Source organism: Typopeltis vanoorti, chromosome 18 (assembly GCF_054136105.1).
Source record: "Typopeltis vanoorti isolate ZY-2024b chromosome 18, IOZ_Tvanoo_1.0, whole genome shotgun sequence".
Classification (NCBI taxonomy): Eukaryota; Metazoa; Arthropoda; class Arachnida; order Uropygi; family Thelyphonidae; genus Typopeltis; species Typopeltis vanoorti.
In genome coordinates, this window is record NC_143566.1 from 94,748,918 (window position 1) to 94,770,846 (window position 21,929).

The window sequence follows — 21,929 nt, forward strand, 5'->3', positions numbered from 1 at the left end:
AAAAAAATGTGACACAAAAACGTTTCAAATTTCGGCTTATCTTTTTATATATATAGAGTGGATATACACACACACACACACACACACACACACACACACACACAGAGACAAGCTTTAGATGATGACCTTAATATGAAGGTCGAGAAACTGAAGTAATTATTCTGATCATAGCATCATATATATTTACTATTAAGCAGAATATACCTGTTTTTGTCTCCTTGTTAACACCAGTTATGTTAATATGGTACTTCTACCAGTTCAACTTTTTTTTTTCTTCCTATTGATATTTATACTAATGATCCTAATCTTCAATTCTGGTGACATTTAATTTGAGTTGGTTTTCCCCAAAGTTGACTTTTCAGTCTGTCCTGGTTTCCTGATGTAAATAGCAGGATTCCAGTTTAACCAGGTGATACCCTAGCCAGTATACCATTTCATCATGTTATCACTATTTTATTTTTAAGCCAATATATAATACAGTTTGGTCAACTAAGTACCAAATTGCCAATTCATCCTTGTTTCTTAGTATCCTGGTAGATACTAAGGCCATGTACTGTGTAAAAGTATAGACTGGACATTAGGTCAGGAGTTCCACTTAGCTCTCCATAGTCCTTAACCTACCTACCTACCGGCCGAGGTGGATGAAATAGTGAGACCAAATTGCACTTCTTATCCATGTTATTCAACGGGCGTTGGGGAATCATATCCAGATTTAGCTGGACATCTATAGACATCATGGCTGGTTTGGGAGTTAAAGGCTATGTGGAGACACAGCTTTGACCCTTAAGTCATCCCAAGTTCATTTTATTTTTAAAATTTTTATTACCAAATAACACATGTACTCTAACACAATGCAATATTGGTAATGACAAAATCTGTGTTTAGAAACACATGAAACAAAGGTTTGGATATTTAAATACAAGAAAGGATTAAAATATGTAGTCAAATAACTGGAGATGCTCTGTATTGGTATAAGGAGCTATACAAAATGAAAAAACTGTTCAAATGCCTGTTTCAATTACTTCAATACTTTCAGCTAGTATCTAAATATACCAAAGATCCTTTGCTATTTATATTCAAATCCAAATCATTAGTTCCAAGTGCTATATCCTATCCTGTTCTATATGGATTCACAACTCTGGTCTTTCCAATCAAAGAGCATCACTGACATGACCTGTTTGCTGTTAATATTATGATAACAAAATTAACAGCACTAATGTTTCTATTGTGCAAAAAAAAAAAAAAAAAATTATTACATTTAGAAATATTTCCTTTGCAAAGACTGATTTCACAAATAGAAACAACATGAAGCTCAGCATAACAAAACACATGTACATAACAGAAACTACACCAATCCCTCGATTAATGCGTTCTTTAAAACAGGTGCATTAATCAAAAATGCACTAATCGAATATAATAACCTTTGGGAAAAAGTATAATTCATTCCTCAAATTTCTTTTTTGACCCTTAATTTTTTTTATAAAAGAATTAGGTTATGTCTCAGGACCTAGTTAAAGGAAAACCATGCAGCTGAAAGACAATAAAACATATTCAAAATATAATGTTTATTATTCTGCTTCTTAACAAAGAATTGAGCTAACGTAGCTTTGTGGGCATTCTGTTTATTTTTCATACAACTGACGGTATGGCCCTATTGCCTCTTCTGCAAATTTTACTGGTTCTCTCTTCACCGGGGTCAGTCTCTAAGCATTGCTGCTTAAAAACTTCCATTGTACAAAAAATATTTTAAAATTGTTTCTATGAAACCTCTTTAGGCTTGTTAGTGATTAAATTTTCTTCATATTCTTCAGGATATTCCAGCTGTGCATCTAAATTTAGCAGGTTGGAATCACTCAACTTCTCAGAATGAGATTTAATTAACTTAGATTCATTTGTAAAGCCTCTAAAATCATTTGCACAATGTGGAAGAATGTGCTTGCCTCTAGCAGTAATTTCATTCGACTTTGCGACTTTATAATCTGGCTGAGATTTCTCTGATTTGGTTAGAAAAGTCTTGGAAGGCATTTGCTTCCAAAAAAAAGGCCGGTTTCATCGACATTAAATATTTGTTGATCACAATAGTCTCCTTCTTACACAATTTTCTTCAAAATCTCTGGATATCTCCTTATCTGCACTTGCAGCTTCGCCTGTGATTAGAACATTATGTAGGCTATTTCTCTTTTTGAAACGCTCAAATCACCCAGTATTAACGTGGAATTCTTCTTCTTTTCCATCAGTGATAGCCCTTTCTTTTCAGGTTACAAAGAGACAATGCTTTTGATTTAATAAGGCCAGTGTTTAGCAGGATCCGTTTTTGGTTATAATCTTCGATCCATGTACAAAGAAGTCTCTCTAATTCAATTATTATAATACTTTGATTTCGAGTGCATGGATGATGAACTTGGAGCAGCCTTACCTTTCTCTTTGTATTCAGCAGTTGATTCACCCATTTTTGTGTTCTTGTCCTATCTTTGCTTTGTTCGTTTTTCTTTATTATTTCAAGTTTTTCTTCCAATCAGATTACTTTTCAAATCATTTTCGCACTTCTATTTTTTGCTCACTAATCCTTTTACTCATGATTAAAGGTTAGGAAAATAATTTAAAATAAAAAAGTAAGGAAAACAATTGCACGAGATATGATCAGCAAAACGGTATGTAAAACAGACTACATAAATTTTGGTGGTAAATTTGGAACATAGTGTAGTATGCCATTAAAAAATAACTTTGTAAAATGTTTCAAATCGGTAACTAATTTATTTCATCCTGGAAATAATTAGCCATAAAATATGTATAGATCGAAAATTTTTAAATCTGTAACATTTATTATTAAGATATATATATAGGGGCACTAATCGAATTTGGGTATCGAAAAAAAAAATGACGCACTAATCGGGGATGCATTAATTGAGGGGATGCATTAATAAAAATTGCTGTATTCCAGCAATTTTTATTATATGATGTACTTCAGTGCAAGTATAAAATGATAAATGAACAATAAACTGTTTATTTTGAAAAGTTGAGTCCTTTATTGATAAATCAATGTTGTGTTTATAAATGAAGTACTCATAGAAATATCTAACAAAACTTTAGAATTAACGATTTGTGAAGTGTGTTCAAATTTTATAATTGAACACAATTTTGAATTTGTGGTCACACTTCATTAAACACACTGGTCATACCAAACAACTGAAACAAAACATAGTGAAACTCCTGTTACAAACATTACACTTGGAAAATCTCTATTCTCTAATTTTAGTGACGGATAGTTTTTTGATAAATTTTGCTCATTAATAGGAATAGTTCATAACAGCAACCAGTGAACAGATTTTCCCTTTATCCTTTTAACATACACTAGATTAAAAATAAAAAAAAAATCTTCACAGAATCCAGTGATCATAAATAAGGAGGTAACATGTTAGGAATATTTAGTATATAAACTGTGTTAAAATTCATTCAACATATAAAACAACCTTAATAAACTTTTAAATGACAACACTAATTATTTTGAGCATTTACAAGAACAACACCATAATCACTTTTTATGTTTTTTCCTTTTCTTCCTCCTTTTATTCTTTTTGTGCTTATTGTATTTCTTTTGCTTGTGTTTTTTATGATGTGAATCACTAGAAGGTGTGTTTGATGATGATGATGATCTTTCAGTATCCGAAGAATCTGTTGAAGAATCGTCCAGTAAAGCTTGTAACTGCCGAATTCTGGAAAAATAAAATAATGTATATAGCTGAATGACTGCTCCTTCAACCAACCATGTGTACATTTTTTTTTTTGTATACATGGTAGACCTACTTTTTTTTGTGATAATTTTACTATTACCATTATTCTGTTTTGATTGCCTCTTTTTTCAGATTACTAAACTGAATTAAACAGACAGATTTTCATATAGCTGTCATTCTCTTACTGTTTTTTAATCTGCTCCACAGTCTTACTCTTCTTTTTTTAAATATTAATCCCATCTATTATTAAAAAAAAAAAAATGGTGGATGGCTTTCTCCTGATTTTCAAACCAATGCCAGAGTAATCAGAGGCTCTGTACTTTCAAGTTATGATTTTTCTCCTATAAATAAATGACCATCTCTCACTACTGACTTTAAATACTATGTATAGTTTGCTGATGACAGTGTATACCAAATCTTTCTTTATGTGACTGACCTTGTAATGCTCAAGCATTAAAATCTTCCATAACCAATGGCATCAACACAGATTTTGCTGTTCTCTGGGGGGGGGGATCACAATCTTGTTAACTTCAATGATACCAAAGCACAGTCCCATCTCATTTCTTTAAAAAAATAAGATCTCACTTCACTCGTCCCCTCCTTTAATAAGAACCACATCTCCAGGCAAAGTTAGATTTCTCTCATGCAGATTTACACTCCTTTCCTGGCATAAATACATTACTTCCATAGCTTCCAACAATGTATACTTCTCTGCTAAAAGTACTGTTATTACTTGTACAGATGCTATCACTATATAAATCTCAAATATGCCCAGCATTAGGATACTGTTCTTATGTTTGAAATGCTGCACCAAAAAACTTTGTAAAATTCTTAATATCCAGAAGAAGCTAATATGGTTTACTGATGATTCTGTCTCTACCTTTTTTGAGCATGTAAAAACATAAGCAGTTAATGTCCACATCCATTTACAATCCCATTTCAAGCATTCCACCTGAGATTAGCTCTGTCAGCAGAGCTAATCTTTCCCCCAAATAAAGCTAATCTTGACAGATAGATTAATTTGGGGGAAAATTGTTGATAGTACTACATAAAATAAGTTAGATCACCACTAACTTCCTATTAACAATTTTCCCCCAAATTAATCTATCTATCAACACTCCAACATTATCAGATCTTATATTTTTGTCTTCCAAGGCACTTTTTACTGTATCAATCCATCTACATATTGGTCTTCCTCTGGGTCTTTTTCCTGCCAATCTGGCAGAGAACGCTTGTTTTGCTAATCTTTCCTTGCCCATTCTGTTTAAGTGACCATACCACCTGAGATTAGCTCTGCTGACACATTCCTGGATGTTCACAATGTCAAGCTCTTTCCTAATATCCTCAGTTTTAATATGACATTGCCATTGATTCCATGTATGAATTCTATTTTTTTAATCTAAATATGTACTGTACTTATATACCTACCCAGCATTCTTTTATATTTATTTCTAATTTGTTCCCTCCTGATTTCATGCAGAAGTGCAGTCATCTGATATTCTTATTATTACTAACAACACCATGAGGCCAGGTTAGTATGCAAATGTACCACAGTGCTAAAAAAGCTTTTCTTCTGCTACTAACAGATCATTTAATCATGACTTCCCATGTGGAATGCTAATACCGTATAGAAAAAAAAAAAGTTCAGCTATCTATAGTCAATATCCTATTTCAAAGTATGATGAATGAAATTAATTGTAAATCAGTACTGTTCTTCTGAAGCAGTTGTGGCTTTTGCCTTGGCATTTTGCTGATTGCCTGACCAGTATTTGTACAAATACCAAACTTGTTGATTTACAAACTAATCTCTGCCTACTCTCCTCTTTCCCATGTTATATTTAAGTCCTAGTATGACTATCATTCTGTATAAAATTTGAGCAGTTATTTTGACAAACAGTATTTGCATAGTCTACAACCAACAGGCAATTGAGTTCTTATCTTACTAAAACATGGATGCTTTTGAATGTGTTTAAGTGGCAGATTATTTTCATTAACCAGTGTAAGAACACTGTTGTTGTTCTTACACAGGAAGTGTGAATTGGGTTGAAAAAAAGTACCATGTTTGGTCTAGAATGCCCAACCCTTAAGCCCCTTCACTATACTGATGTGAGACAGGTTTACAACTTTCATGGGTAGGACTCAGAAAATATGCATATTAACTGCAGTGGATTCAGATACATGGCACCTAATCATGAGAAATTATTATTAATGTTCAAAAAATCAAATGTAGAGGTAATAAGACAGTTTTATTACTTGAAGTTAACAAAGCAAGTGTTTGAAATGACAAAGAGAAAGATCAAGATATATCTAGGAGCATTTAGAAGACAGAAAAGAGCTGATAACAAATTGGAAACCTGACAAATAACACACCAATTCGGAAGACAGATATTTACATATGGTAAGACTATTACTACTTCATCAGCCATCTTTTATTCACTGGTAGATAATCTCTTCTTCTGCAGCTTCTCCCACTTAAGTGGGGTCACTGTTGATAATGAGTCTCCTCCACACCTTCCTGTCTTGGGCTGTCACCACATCCGAGTTCTTCATCCTTAAGTCCTCTTCTACCAGCTCCCTCCATCTCTTCTTTGGCCGCCCATGCTTCCGCCTTCCTTGCACATCCATCTGCATGACCCTTCTTCCCACATATTCGTCCTCCCTCCTCATCACATGACCAAACCATCTCAACCTTGCCTCCTGTATTTTCGCTTCCAAGTTCGTAACTTTCACTGTTCCCCTGACATAGTCATTTCTCAGACGATCCTTTCTGGTCACATCGCACATCCACCTAAGCATTCTCATCTCTGCTGATGTTATTTTTCCTCAGGGCCACAGTTTCTATAGCATATGTCATAGCTGGCCTCACTACTGTCCTATAGATTTTGCCTTTCAGATTGATCGGCACCCTCTTATCACATAACACTCCAGCCATCTCTCTCTCTCCAGTTCCTCCAACCCGCTTGTATCCTGCATCCCACTTCCTTCTCAGCTCCTCCATCTTCTTCCACTGTTGAACCTAAGTATCTAAAGTCTCTCACCTTCCTGATGACATTTCCTTCCAGCTCCAGATCTGTCTCCTGGCCGCCACCCACTGTGCAACACATATATTCTGTCTTACTGCTGCTCAGTCTCATACCTCTCTCTTCCAGTACTTTTCTCCATCTTTCCAGTTTAGTTCCCACTTCTTCTCTTGAATCTGCACACAGCAAGATGTCATCTGCATACAACATTGTCCAAGGCACATCTTCTCTCACCTCCTCTGTTACCACCTCCATCACAATATTAAACAGAAACGGACTTAATGCTGACCCTTGATGCAAGCCAACTGTTACTTGAAAACTTTCTGTCTGTCCCAGACAGGTCCGAACACTTGTCTTCACATTTCTGTACTCCTGCACCAACCTGACATATTTCTCCGGAACCTTCTTCTCCCTCAGACACCTCCAGACTTCTTGCCTTGGCACTCTATCGTATGCTTTCTCCAGATCAATAAATGCCAGATGTAGCTCCCTTTGTTTCTCTCAATACTTTTCCATCATCTGCCGTAACCCAATGTTGATCTACCAGGCATGAAGCCAAATTGTTCCTTTGCAATCTCCACCTCCTCCTTCAATCTACCATCAAGAACCCTTTCTAGGATTTTCATTGTGTGGGACATCAACTTTATTCCTCTGTAATTTTTACAGTCTTGTGCATCCCCTTTACCCTTGTAGATGGGGACAAGAGTACTCTCCCTCCATTCCTCGGGTATATTTTCCTGTTGGCAAACTTTCATGAACAGGTCCCACAGCAGGTCAATTCCCCAAGTGCCTTCCATGCCTCCACTGGAATTCTGTCGGGGGCCCACTGATTTTCCATTCGTCATCCTTTTCATGGCCTCCGTCACTTCCACTCTACTGATGTTCTGCATCATCCCCTCAGAAAGCTGCCCATGAGTCCTTGCATTTTCCTCATTCAAAAGTCCCTCAAAGTATATTTTCCATCTGTTTCTTATGTCCACATTCCTCCATAATACTGGTAGATAATGGCAACCCCAATTCTCCACTGTACCCTTTCTTAAGAACTTCAGTTCAATGAGTTCCTGCCACCTGTTTATTCTGATCATCTAACTGGTTATCCTGTAGCTCCTTTCATTGGAAAGATTTAAGATGATATCTGAATATTTAAGATGATGCCCTTAAATCTTTCCATTCAGATATCATCTCTGTCCATTTTCAAGTCTTAATTCTTGTAACATGACTGATCTTTTGATGGCTATTTACAATGTCACTCGCCTTGGTCTGAGCTCAACACATTTCATAGTTTCACATGAAACTGTGGAATGTGAATTATGGGTTTGGAGACACTTACTAAGAATACCATGGACTGCAAAGTAAACCAATAAATAAGTGATAGACAGAATAAAGCCAGATTGCTCCCTCGAAGCTATGATCATCAAGCAAAAATTGTCATACTTCGGACATATGCAAGCAAATGACAGTCTGGAGAAAACAATGAAAGGAAAAAAGGAAAACCAAGAATTAGATGGGTGGACAGAGTTAAAGAAGCAACTGGAATGTGCTTGGAAATTCTGAAAGATATCGCCAGGGACAGATCTGAATGGAGAATGTATGTTCATAGAATCACCAGGAGTCGAAAACGAGTTGATGGAACATAACAACAAGTGATTTAACATATTGCAGAACAGCTGTACCAATGTGTGCTTTGAGTATTATTTCACAATTTTGGTGTAGCAAAGTCATGGCTGCTCTACAATTTTTTTTTTTTTATATTACATATGAGTACCCTTTTATACACAATTATGAGTAAGAAGAGGAAATGCAATGAAGTTTGTAAACCTAACAAACATAAATGATTAACACAAAAACAAAAATTTGAAATTATAAAGCATCATGAAGCAGATTGTATGCTAAAAGAGAAAGATGTTGGAAGTTTATTTTGCACTTGGTTAGACTATAACAAATTTAGCTTAATCCTTTATTCAAGTGTAAGCAAATAAAGTTTGCACCTGAAAATATCTTCACGACTGAGGTAAGGTGGTACATCCCTTGGCAACTCGTAGCAAAGGTGGACCAAGATCTCATCACCCCTTGTCTCAGTATCTCCCATAATGCAAAGCACATCTCCTTGTGGACATGTACTAAGGGAATACTGTCGTGCATTAAGGGAAGGGCCACTACCAGGACTGGTTTCAACCTTTATTGAGGTCTCGTCAGTGGGAGCAGACCCAGAGTGGTGATACTAAGGCAAAAGCAATGGAGAGGTCATATTTCTCTATACTATAGGTATAAGTATATTTACTTAAACTAAATTTATTATAGTCTAACCAAGTGCAAAATAAACTTCCAGCATCTTTCTCTAAATCCAAAGTAATTTAATAATAAGATGGTACACCGGTTGGCAACTCGTATAGGTAAATGTGACCTCTCCATTGCTTTTGCCTTAGTATCACCACTCTGGGTCTGCCTCCCACTGACGAGACCGTAATAAAGGTCAAAACTGGTCTGGATAGTGGCCCTTCCCTTAATGCATTGCAGTATACATGTCCGCAAGGAGATATGCTTTGCATTATGAGAGATACTGAGACAAGGAGTGATGAGAGCTTGGTCCACCTTTGCTACGAGTTGCCAAGGGATGTACCACCTTACCTCAGTCCTGAAGATATTTTCAGGCGCAAACTTTATTTGCTTACACTTGGATAAAGGATTAAAATAAATTTATTATAGTCTAACCAAGTGCAAAAAAAACTTCCAACATCTTTCTCTAAATCCAGAGTAATTTAATAATAATGTGGTACACCGGTTGGCAACTCGTATAGGTAAATATGACCTCTCCATTCCTTTTGCCTTAGTATCACCACTCTGGTAATTCTCATAGACAAGCTTATACGTTGGTTATGCATTACTATATCACTTAAGGAATTGACAACGTATATAAGAATATAAATTAAATAACACTTTAATAAATATTTCTGATATTTCGGCAATGTCACATTGCCATCTTCAAAAGGAACTTGCAAAAAAGGCACGTGCACATAGGCACTACTACACAGTAACTGAGAATGAAGTGAGGAAGCTATTGTTCTCCTAAAAGTCCTGATGGTGACCCCTAGTGGGCTATGTAGGTGTTCTTGGCTGTTAGGCTGAAGGTCTGCTGATGTAAGCCTCCCAAATTTGGGGCAGTCTCATGCAACCAAATTTCTTGAGGTTTAGAGAGTTTCTTAGGGCTGAGGCTGATTCCATGAATAGTCTTTCAAATTTGAACTTGCTATGGTGTATTATTGTAACTTTCTTCCACCGTAATCTGTGGCATGTATCCAGAGCATGGTGTGCAAGACCCGAGTGGCTGTACTTGTGAAACCAGATGTAGTCCTTGTGTTCCGAAATTCTGATATTCGCTGACCTGCCTGTTTGGCCAAAGTAAGACAGTTTACAGCTGCAAGGGACCTGGTATACACCAAGTGGGTCTAGGGGAAGTGGCTGGTCTTTAGTGGAGCGGATAAGGGATGCCAATTTTCTGTATGGTCTGTAACAAGAGGTCAAGTCATGTTTTTTAAGATTTTGGTAATTTTTTCCGAGGTACTTCGGATGTAGGGAATGGTGATGGCTTTAGTAATCCTTGTTGTGTTATTTAATTTATATTCTTATATATGTTGCCAATTCCTTAAGTGATTTAGTAATATCACCACTCACTCTGGGTCTGCCTCCCACTAATGAGACCTCAATAAAGGTCGAAACCGGTCTGAGTAGTGGCCTTTCCCTTAATGCATGGCAGTATACATGTCTGCAAGGAGATGTGCTTTGCATTATGGGAGATACTGAGACAAGGGGTGATGAGAGATTGGTCCACCTTTGCTATGAGTTGCCAAGGGATGTACCACCTTACCTCAGTCCTGAAGATATTTTCAGGCACAAACTTTGTTTGCTTACACTAGGATAAAGGACTAAACTAAATTTATTAAGCTAAAAGAGCATGTAACAGAAAAGAAGGCATCATCACTATGAAGGCTAATTAAGAAGAAAGATCAAATGAGAAAACATGGAATAGCCCCACCATCTTATATGACAAAAGTGGTTGTTAAACAAAGCAAGTTCAGCATGCATTGCAAAATGTTATTCGATGTTACAAAGATATGTGAAAACTGTGCAGACTACATTGTTCAAATAGTTTTTCCAAATAAGAACTTGTGTTCAGTTATTAACATAAGTCTTTCCTATTTTTTCTTTTTGATTTAATCCTTTTAATTTATTCATACACAATTAGTATTTCTGGTGAGCTTGAGCAGACAAATGCGTAATTATTATTTTCATCAATTATTATTAATAATAATAATAATAACGATCTAAGGGGTTTTAGTATATTCATTTGTTTGCAATGATATTAATAGTGCTTTTAATTTTTTCTGAAGGCTGGTGAAAATGTAATTTGTTTTGCATTCTACTGATAATGATTATCTTAGTATTCTGATGGAAAAAATTATACTGTTAAAATATAGTATATTTTATTCAACACCTCTTCATTTGGACATCTGTGTTCCATTTTGGATTCTTCCTTTTTTTTTTTTTTTGAAGAAGGTATTCATTATGTATAATCCTCTGTTTTCAGCAAATACTATGTTAAGGAAAGAAAACACTACCATTTTCATTCCTTTGGCCCAATCCATATTTTCCAGTAGCTGCTAAATACAAATTTCTTTGATCTACTTTATTATTCAAGTCAAAATTGTAAAGAATGTGTCACTGCTATTTCTAACTTGATGGAACACCTCACCACACAGCACTATTATGATATAGGTTTCAAGTCCAAGATCACCTATACATAAATGGATAGTAACATTATTTTATTTTTACTTTTGGTTACAGTACTATAACTAAAATACAAGATCACCTTAAACAGCTCACTTAGAAGGCACTAGTTAGGATGTCTAGGTAGCACTATGTAAAATTTTACAATTGGTCATTGTTTATTTATTTATTTATATAGTGCCTATATGTTTTACAATTGGCCATTGTTTATTTATTTATTTATATAGTGCCTATATGCATTGCCTATTTGTTAACTGTGTTCTCAGTATTGCTGCCTCTTGATAAATTATAAGATGACTGATACTTAACATACTTAACATGCTGCCTCTTGATAAATTATAAGATGACTGATACTTAACATCCAAGCTAAAATACGCATTTGCATTTAAACAATGAGAAGAATAGGAAAAAAAAAATTAGCAACTTTACACTGGGATTCTTACCAACTTTTTTTTTAATCCTTAACTTATATGTAATGATTAGAAAATGATATACTTTAAATTATTTTATTATTAATAAAAAAGTACACTTACCTGTCTTCTTTTTCTGCTCTTTTTGCTTCATTAATAAAATTATGCATTGGATCCTCATGAATCTGAGTAGGAAAGCAATGAAAAGGGAAAGCAATATGTATGACTATAGTTTCTACAACCTATAAGTTGCTTGTATAAAAAATAAATTTAGATAGTCAGCTCTCGCTACTGTGAACTTGGAAGGACCAAAGAGATAGTTTGTAACAGTGGAATGTTTGATATGGTGATTTCTTTTACAGCACCAATGGGCCTTTCACTAAGACTTCTTGGTAGTTAAGTGTGAAACGGTTCACTATATACAGTACTTGTATAGTGAGAGTTACTGTATAATATAAATAATACAATTCTGGAATATTATATTTCAGTCCCATTAATAAACTTCAATACAATCCCTCAAAGGAAAAATGGAAAGAACACATACTGAGAATGAATAGAAGCAGAATGTCTAAACAAATTCTAAATTATCACCCAAAAGGTACCCAATGCAGACCCTTTAAAAGACATAGTTGAGTCCAGAACAGGGCTTCTGACCTAATGTCCAATTCTCACCTTCTCGTGGTGCCCCCTGTTAGGTATCTACCTCGATACTGAACGGACGAGGATGGGCTGTCAATTTGGAATTTAGCCGACCAAATTGTATTCTTATTGGCTTAAACCAAAATTTCAAATGATAGTACAACATGACAGAATTTCATGCTGGCTGGGGCGTCACCCAGTTAAACAAGGAACCATTCCATTCCATGGATACATATTCCATTGTTTACTGGAACAAATCCTAAAACACCCCAACTCCACATCACCAGAGTTCAAGATCAGTACTATCAACATAAGAAGTGCCTGAATGACAAAGAAATGGGCTAGCTGAGGAATTGGATAATTACCAGATCGACATAATAGGGATGACTGAAACAAAAAAAGACAAAAACTGGTGAGATCTTTCTGAGCAATAAATACAAAAAGTTATATTCAGACAATGACAATCAAGGAAAAGGAGCAGCCATAGTATTCAACACTAAATACGAGGCTAATCTTGAATGGCAGCCAGTCTCAAGTAAATTGATGTGGACAAATATCAGAATGGTGAACTGGACAATGAAACTTATTTGTGCCTATAGTCCCACAGAAAGGTTCTATTAAGAGAGAAGTGGAGGAATTTTTTGAGGCTTAAGAGAAAGCCATTGACACAATGAAGAAGGAAAAATTGGTCCTTGTTGGGATCTAAATAGCAGAGTAGGAAATGATTGTCAGATATACAAAAATATTTTGAGAAAATTTGGAGAAAAGAGCAAAGCTAATAATAATGGCAAATACCTGTTGGATTTCTACTCATGACATGGACTGGTTATTATTAACACAATGTTCCAACATATAAATGTGCACAAATTCACATGGAGAGAAGACGCAAGGAATAAGAAAAGTCTCATTGACTATGCGATTGTTGATAGTGATGTTTTCCCACTGGTGCAGGACACCAGAATGTACAGAGGATTTGAAATTGGAAGTGATCACCATTTAGTCTTGAGCAGGATAAAATTGAATTTCATATTGAAAAGCAGAACATGTCAGAATGTTTTAAAGAGAATAAAAGTTGAGCAGTTCTCAGATGTGAACTGTAGACTAAAATACACAAATATTATTCAAGAAAAAAAATAAGAGTTTGAGAGCAGGAACCAAACCTTGGAGATTCAGTGGCAAGCCCTGAAGAAAGCATTGATTGATTCAGCCAGAAAGAGCATGTAGTGAGGTTGTGTGCAAGGATAGAAAAATCAGAACTCCATTGTGGACACAGGAAGTTAAAGAGGCAGTGAAGGAAAAGAAGAAAGCATATCAAAAGTTCCTGGCAAATAAGTCAGCTTGTGTTCTTAGAAAATACAGAGACAAATGTAAGAAAGCTAAACACTGTGTAAAACTGGCTAAACAAAAGTCATGGGAAGACCTTGGCAAGAACATAGAAAATAAATATCAAGAAGGTGGCAAGATATTCTGGAGATTGTTGAAGAAGCTCAGAAATGAAGGAAAGAGTGCTATAAAAGGAATTAGAGATGATAAAGGTGACCTGAAAACAGGAGAAAAAGATATCCTTGAAGTATGAAATAATTACTTCAAAAAACTGCTAAATGAAACCAGCAGCGATGACAGCACAATGGTAAAAAACACTGACCAGGCATGCAGTCAGGAATACATATCCATACTTGAAGTAGAAAAAGCCATCAAGCGCCTTAAATGTGGAAAGGCAGCAGGAGTAGATGATATTCGACCAGAAATGCTCAAGTATTGTGGTATAAAAGTCGTACAGTGGCTACACTGCATAGTTCAGAAGGCCTGGACAGAGGGACAAATTCCAGATGATTGGAGTAGAGCTCTCATAGTACCCATATATAAAAAGGGAAATAAAACTGAATGTGAGTATTACAGAGGTATTTCATTACTGAGTGTTCCTGCCAAGATTTATGCAAGTATACTTGAGAAATGGTTGAGAAGGATTATGGAAGAAAAGCTTGGTGAAGAACAAGCTGGATGCAGGACAAATAGAGGCTATCAGGATCAAATTTTCACTTTACGACAGATAGTTGAGAAATCATTGGAATATAACAAAGATCTGTATTTAAGTTTTGTCGATTTGAAAAAGGCATATGACAAGGTGCCAAGAGAGAAGCTATTCAATATGCTACAGTTGTATGGTGTCAATGGGGCATTATATCAAGCAATACTTAGTCTTTATTTGAGTTGTAAGTCAGCAGTTAGAATTGAAGGAAGTACAGGAATATAGATTATTGTTAAATCTGGTGTCAGACAAGGATGTACATTATCCCCTCTGTTTTTCATGATATATATATGGATCACATTATGAAGGAAAGTGGTATTAAACCTGATATCAAAATTGGAAATGTTAATCTCAGCTCTTTGCTTTATGCGGATGATGTTATACTTCTAAATGTATCTGCTGGAAGTCTGCAAGGCTCTCTGACTAAATTGAATAACTGTTTTAATAGATATGATAATAAGGCCAGCAATAACAAGACAAAGACAATGAAAATAGGCAGAAACACTGAAAATATCAACTGCATTGAGAACCTATAGAACAAGTAAAACATTTCAGCTACTTAGGCATGATTTTTAGTGAAGATGATAATTAAATATGGTAATAGACAACAGAATCAACAAAGTTGGTATGGTAGACAATCAACTGAATAAATTTATATGGAATAAGAGAGAAATTAGCCAAAACACTAAATTAGCGGTACACAAGACTGTGTTTAAACCAATTTTAACTTATGGATCTGAGAGCTGGGTTAGAAGTAAAACACTTACCAAATACTAGAGACCGCAGATATGAAAGTCATGAGAAAGATTAGGGTGAACAGATTGATCAATGGCAATATCATATTAAAACCAAGGATATTAGGAAAGAACTTGATATTGTCAGCATCCAGGAATGCATTAACAGAGCTAATCTGAGGTATAATAAATTTAGTTTAATCCTTTATCCAAGTGTGAGCAAACAAAGTTTGCGCCTGAAAATATCTTCAGGACTGGGGTAAGGTAGTACAACACTGGGCAACTCGTAGCAAAGGTAGACCAAGCTAACATCACTCCTATCTCAATATCTCCCGTAATGCAAAACACATCTCCTTGTGGATATGTATAAGGTTATGCATTAAGGGAAGGGCCACTACCCAGACTAGTTTCGACCTTTACTGAGGTCTCTTCAGTGGGAGCCAGGCCCAGAAATGGAGATACCAGGCAAAAGCAATAGTGAGGTCATCTTTACCTATAGGAGTTGCCAAAAGGTGTGCCACCTTTTTATTAAATTATTCTAGTTTTAGAGAAAGATATTGAAAGTTTATTTTTCACTTGGTTAGACTATAATAAATTTACTTTAATCCTTCATCCAAGTATGAGCAAACAAAGTTTGCACCTGAAAATATCTTCAGGACAGGGGTTAGGTAGTATAACACCGGGCAACTCGTAGGAAAGGTGGACCAAGCTAACCAACTGAAAAATAAACTTTCAACATCTTTCTCTAAATCCAGAGTAATTTAATAAAAAGGCGGCACACCTTTTGGCAACTCCTATAGGTAAAGATAACCTCACCATTGCTTCCGCCTGGTATCTCCACTTCTGGGTCTGGCTCCCACTGAAGAGACCTCAATAAAGGTCGAAACTAGTCTCTGTAGTGGCCCTTCCCTTCCAAAACACACATCCACAAAGAGATGTGTTTTGCATTATGGGAGATACTGAGATAGAAATGATGTTAGTTTGGTCCACCTTTGCTACGAGTTGCCTGGTGTTGTACTACCTTACCCCAGTCCTGAAGATATTTTCAGGCGCAAACTTTGTTTGCTCACACTTGGATAAAGGATTAAACTAAATTTATTATAGTCTAACCAAGTGAAAAATAAACTTTCTAATCTCAGGTGGTATGGTCACTTAAGCAGGTTGGCAGGAAAAAGACCCAGAGGAAGACCAAGATATAGGTGGATTGATACAGTAAAAAGTGCCTTAGAAGACAGAAATATAAGACCTGATAATATTGGAGTCTTGACAAGTCACAGACTGATTTGGAGGAAAATTGTAGATAGAAAGTTAGTAATGATGTAAATTTTTCATGTAGTACTATCGTATCCTGTATACACCCCTTGAGGGTATATATATATATATATATATATATCAGGAATTGGATGATGATGCGTCCAGAACAGGCCACTTATAAGTCTGGAAAGGAAGAAGACAATCCCTCAAGTTAGAAATAAACTTAGAACATACTTCCTTAGTTATATGAAGTGAGTGACAAGTGCAAAATCATTTTCATGGTGCACCAGTCATGTGTTATAAGGTCTTATCAAAAAGAAGTCTCATGTGAGAAATGAGGCAGATGTGAATGCAATCAATGTGGTTATTTTGACATGCTAAATAAAATAGTTTGGAAAATGTTTAGTTTCCAAATCTATGTTAACAGAAAGAAATGTTTATCTCTTTCTGTGGCACTATTCTCATATAAATAAGCAATTTAATTTCATTCTCTCCCCCTTTACACACACCCAAGGGAATGTTAAAAAAAAAAAATCAGAAAAATAAATACAAATAATATTTGTTATTCCAATACCAAAGGAAAAACAGAATACTCTTATCTTTTACATGACAAATAGTAAGAGCTGACATACTCTTGTTTTATGGTGAAGATTTAATTATTCTGACTATTATTATTAATATGGGTATGCCATGGAGTCAAAGGACTCATTGCAGGAGACCCACTCTGTTCATTAACACAATACTTATCTTACATCTCCTTAACCTATCCACTGTTGGGGTACTCGAACCACCTCTGGTAATCCATTCCACTCATTCAACATGCTCCAAGTAAAGAACCTAGTTCAACGCACCCTTACTAACACACACACACTCTTAGACAACTTCCAAGTGTGACCCTTTGTTTTCTCCCATGTATTGAAAATTTTCTTTTGTGTCAATCTTATAGAATCCCTTTAGGTAACTTATAAGTTTCTATCATATCTCCTCTCTTCCACTTGTTAGCAACCTACACATTATTCTGACTGTTAAGGAAGATATATAAAAAAAAAAAAAACTACTTTGCTTTATTAATAAAATAATACATTGGATCATTGTGAATTTGAATAGGAAAGAAGAGCAAAGAAAAGGAATGCAATGTTTATTACAACCTATACTTTTCTTATATAGAAAAAAAAATGATAATGAAGGTACCTTTAGCTTTGTTTGTTTTGCAAGTCAGTTTTGTTTTGGTCTGGCTATATTAGAAGAGATTTTAATTATATCCAGTTTTTGAGTCAAGTGAATGAGAAAGCTATCAGTACCTATGCATGTGAGTACAGAATGAAAGTTGTATGGACTTGAATTATTAGATGGATCTGAATCAAAATACATTAATAAAAAATAATAACAATTAATAAATATAACATTGACAAGAACTAAACCAGTCAAAAATAACTTCTATTATTTGCACAACTAAAGAGTAGCTGCCTGTTTTAACTTCCTCTGGTATATACCATGCATATTATACAATCAAACACTTTGACCAAAATATAACATTCTGGTCAAACTGTTATGCTAAGCAGAATAAGAGTTCAAGAACAAAAGATTTAAATTTGTAGACATATGAATATTATGTTATTTTTGCAAGCTATTTAAATGATGAGCCATAAAATTCACTAGAAAAATAAAATTTTCTATTAAGTGCATCTATAAACATGACATGCAAACATTTCAAGGAGCTGATATATATCATCATCATCATCAAATTCCTGCCATGTACCCTCAAGGGGTGTACAGGATATGATAGTACTACATTAAAAAATTACATCATTACTAACTTCCTATCTACAATTTTCCTCCAAATCAGTCTGTTACTTGTCAAGACTCCAACATTATCAGATCTTATATTTCTATCGTCTAAGGCACTTTGTACCGTATCAATCCACCTATATCTTGGTCTTCCTCTGAGTCGTTTTCCTGCCAACCTGGCAGAGAACACTTGTTTTGCTAATCTTTCCGCTCCCATTCTATTTAAGTGACCATACCACCTGAGATTAGCTCTGCAAATGCATTCCTGGATGCTGACAATGCCAAGTTCTTTCCTAATATCCTCATTTTTAATATGATATTGCCATTGATGCCATCTGTTCACGCCTCTAATCTTTCTCAGAACTCTCATATCTGCAGTCTCTAGTCTTTGGTCAAGTGTTTTACTTCTAACCCAGCTCTCAGATCCATAAGTTAAAACTGGTTTGAACACCGTCTTGTATACAGCTAATTTAGTGTTCAGACTAATTTCTCTCTTATTCCATATGAATTTATTCAACTGACTTCCCACCATACCAACTTTGCTGATTCTGTTGTCTATTTCTATATTTAATTTACCATCTTCACTAAAAATCGTGCCTAAGTAGCTGAAATGTTTTACTTGTTCCACAGGTTCTCCATTCACAACACAGCTGACATTTTCAATGATTCTGCCTATTTTCATTGTCTTTGTCTTTTTATTGCTGACCATCATACCATATCTATTACAACAGTTATTCAATTTAGTCAGAGAATCTTGCAGACTCGTAGCAGATTTATTTAGAAGTATAACATCATCCGCATAAAGCAAAGAGCTGACATTAACATCTCCAACCCTGATATCATGTTTAATACCACTTTCCTTCATAATGTGATCCATATAGATAATGAATAACAGAGGTGATAATGTACATCCTTGTCTCACACCAGATTTAACACTAAACCATCTTCCTGTACTTCCTTCAATTCTAACTGCTGACTTACAACTTAAATAAAGACTAAGTATTGCCTGATATAATGCCCCATTGACACCATATAACTGCAGCGTATTGAATAGCTTCTCTCTTGGCACCTTGTCATATGTCTTTTCCAAATCGACAAAACTCAAATACAGATCTTTGTTATATTCCCATTATTTCTCCACTATTTGTCGTAAAGTGAAGATCTGATCCTGACAGCCTCTATTTGGCCTGAATCCAGCTTGTTCTTCACCCAGCTTTTCTTCCACAATTCTTCTCAACCGTTTCTCAAGTATACTTGCATAGATCTTGCCAGGAACACTCAGTAGGGAAATACCTCTGTAATACTCGCATTCGGTTTTATTTCCCTTTTTATATATGGGTACTATGAGAGCTCTACTCCAATCATCTGGAATTTGTCCCTCTGTCCAGGCCTTCTGAACTATGCAGTGTAGCCACTGTACGACTTTTATACCACAATACTTGAGCATTTCTGGTCGAATATCATCTACTCCTGCTGCCTTTCCACATTTAAGGCGCTTGATGGCTTTTTCTACTTCAAGTATGGATATGTATTCCTGACTGCATGCCTGGTCAGTGTTTTTTACCATTGTGCTGTCATCGCTGCTGGTTTCATTTAGCAGTTTTTCAAAGTAATTACTCCATACTTCAAGGATATCCTTTTCTCCCATTTTCATGTCACCTTTATCATCTCTAACTCCTTTTACAGCACTCTTTCCTCCATTCCTAAGCTTCTTCAACAACCTCCAGAATATTTTGCCACCTTCTTGATATTTATTTTCTATATTCTTGCCAAAGTCTTCCCATGACTTTTGTTTAGCATTCTTGCATTTGTCTCTGTATTCTCTAAGAGCACAAGCTGACTTATTTGCCAGGAACTTTTGATATGCTTTCTTTCCTTCACTGCCTCTTTAACTTCCTGTGTCCACCAGGGAGTGCTGATTTTTTTATCCTTGCAGACAACCTCACCACATGCCTCTCTGGCAGAATCAATCAATGTTTTCTGATATATATATATATATATATATATATATATATATATATTGTACCTTTTATAAAGATACAATGAAGCCAATGCTCTCATTGTACAACCTCAACATTCCATCAACTTTCATTTTGCTTTGTAATATATTATATTCTTCCTTTGCTTTGTGAGGATATCAATTTCACACTGATGAAATGTAGATGTGGTATTAAAATGGTTTTAACTTGTTGAATGTATTCATTCATTAATCATTATCACATTAGAACAGAAATATTTCTGAAAGGTGATTTATCATTGTCTGGTATATACTCTCGAGGAATGTATCAAATATTATGATAACATACAATTTGGCACACTAATGGGGAGTGATGTGCATATAGCCTGTACCAGTCAAGTCAACCCTGTCTTCTTGAGGCGAGACCCATTTTTTCCAAAAGTGCTCTGGCATTAATAGTGAGCAATCACACCATCAAACAATACTTTTCTAGTTAGAAGAAATGTTAGAGGACAATGAAGTTCTATCACCTAGTCCTGAGTCTTGCTCAGTGGCAAATGTTATGTCTGGTTACCAGAGCAAAGGTTCTACTTTCTGCCAACATTCTAAAATTGAATAGTATCACTCAGTGTAAGTGATACTGTTCAATGATATGCTACATGTGAAGTTCCAGCATTCTTCATCGTCAAGAGTACAACAGTAAAGCACTTCTGCAAGCTGATAACTAGATAGTGCACAGGACATAACCTGGTTGTAAAACATTTAGTTGGCTCCTGGATCAGCTCATATAATCTCACTGACATCTACATTGTCAAATCATGCCTGGAGGAAAGCTATGTAGCAGTATGTGGGACGCACACTATAGAGGCAACATATCTAAGAGTCAAACTCCCACCCACAGCATGTTCTCTTCATCATCAAATTCCGGATATATATATATATATATATATATATATATATATCCTCAGGAGGTGTTTAGAATATTATTACAGCTAGATAAAAAATTTACGTCACTACTAACTTCCTATTGACAATTTTCCTCCAAATTAATCTGTTATCTGTCAGGACTCCAATATTATTAGATCTTATATTTTTACTTTCTAAGGCAGTTTTTACTGTATTAATCCACACAGATCTTCCTCTGAGTCTTTTTTCAGCCATTCTGGCAAAAACTGCTTCTTTCACTAAACTCTCCTATTAACTGAGATTAACTCTGTTCATACATTCCTGAATTCTAACAATGCAAGCTCCTTAATATCTTCATTTTTAATATGATTCTGCCATTAATGCTATATGTTCTCTCTAATTTTTCTCAGAACTCTCATATCTGTGATTTCCAGTCTGTGATGAAATATTTTATTTCTTACCCAACTCTCAGATCAATACGCTAAAATTTGTTTAAACACTGTCTTGTAAATACATATATGTTTATATGGAAAAATAAAAAAATTAGTTTAGTGTTTTGACTAATTTCTCTCTTATTCCATAATAAATTTATTCAGTTGACTTCCTACATTACCAACTTTGCTTCTTCTGCTGGCTATTTCCAATAGCGCTTAAATAGCTGAACTGTTTTGCTTGT

At 35.3% G+C, this 21,929-nt stretch overlaps 1 protein-coding gene across 1 annotated transcript in view; it reads right to left on the reverse strand.

Moving 5' to 3' along the window:
• Window positions 1–3,035: 3,035 nt before the first annotated feature.
• The window catches only part of LOC150096955 (retinitis pigmentosa 9 protein-like), a 63,587-nt gene continuing 44,693 nt past the window's right edge, over window positions 3,036–21,929 (reverse strand). The window contains exons 4-5 of the mRNA XM_090408446.1: window positions 12,070–12,131; window positions 3,036–3,713 (exon numbers count right to left, since the gene is read on the reverse strand). Of these exons, the coding sequence (XP_090264572.1) occupies window positions 3,533–3,713; window positions 12,070–12,131 (243 nt within the window). The 3' untranslated portion in view covers window positions 3,036–3,532. The remainder of the gene's footprint in view (window positions 3,714–12,069; window positions 12,132–21,929) is intronic.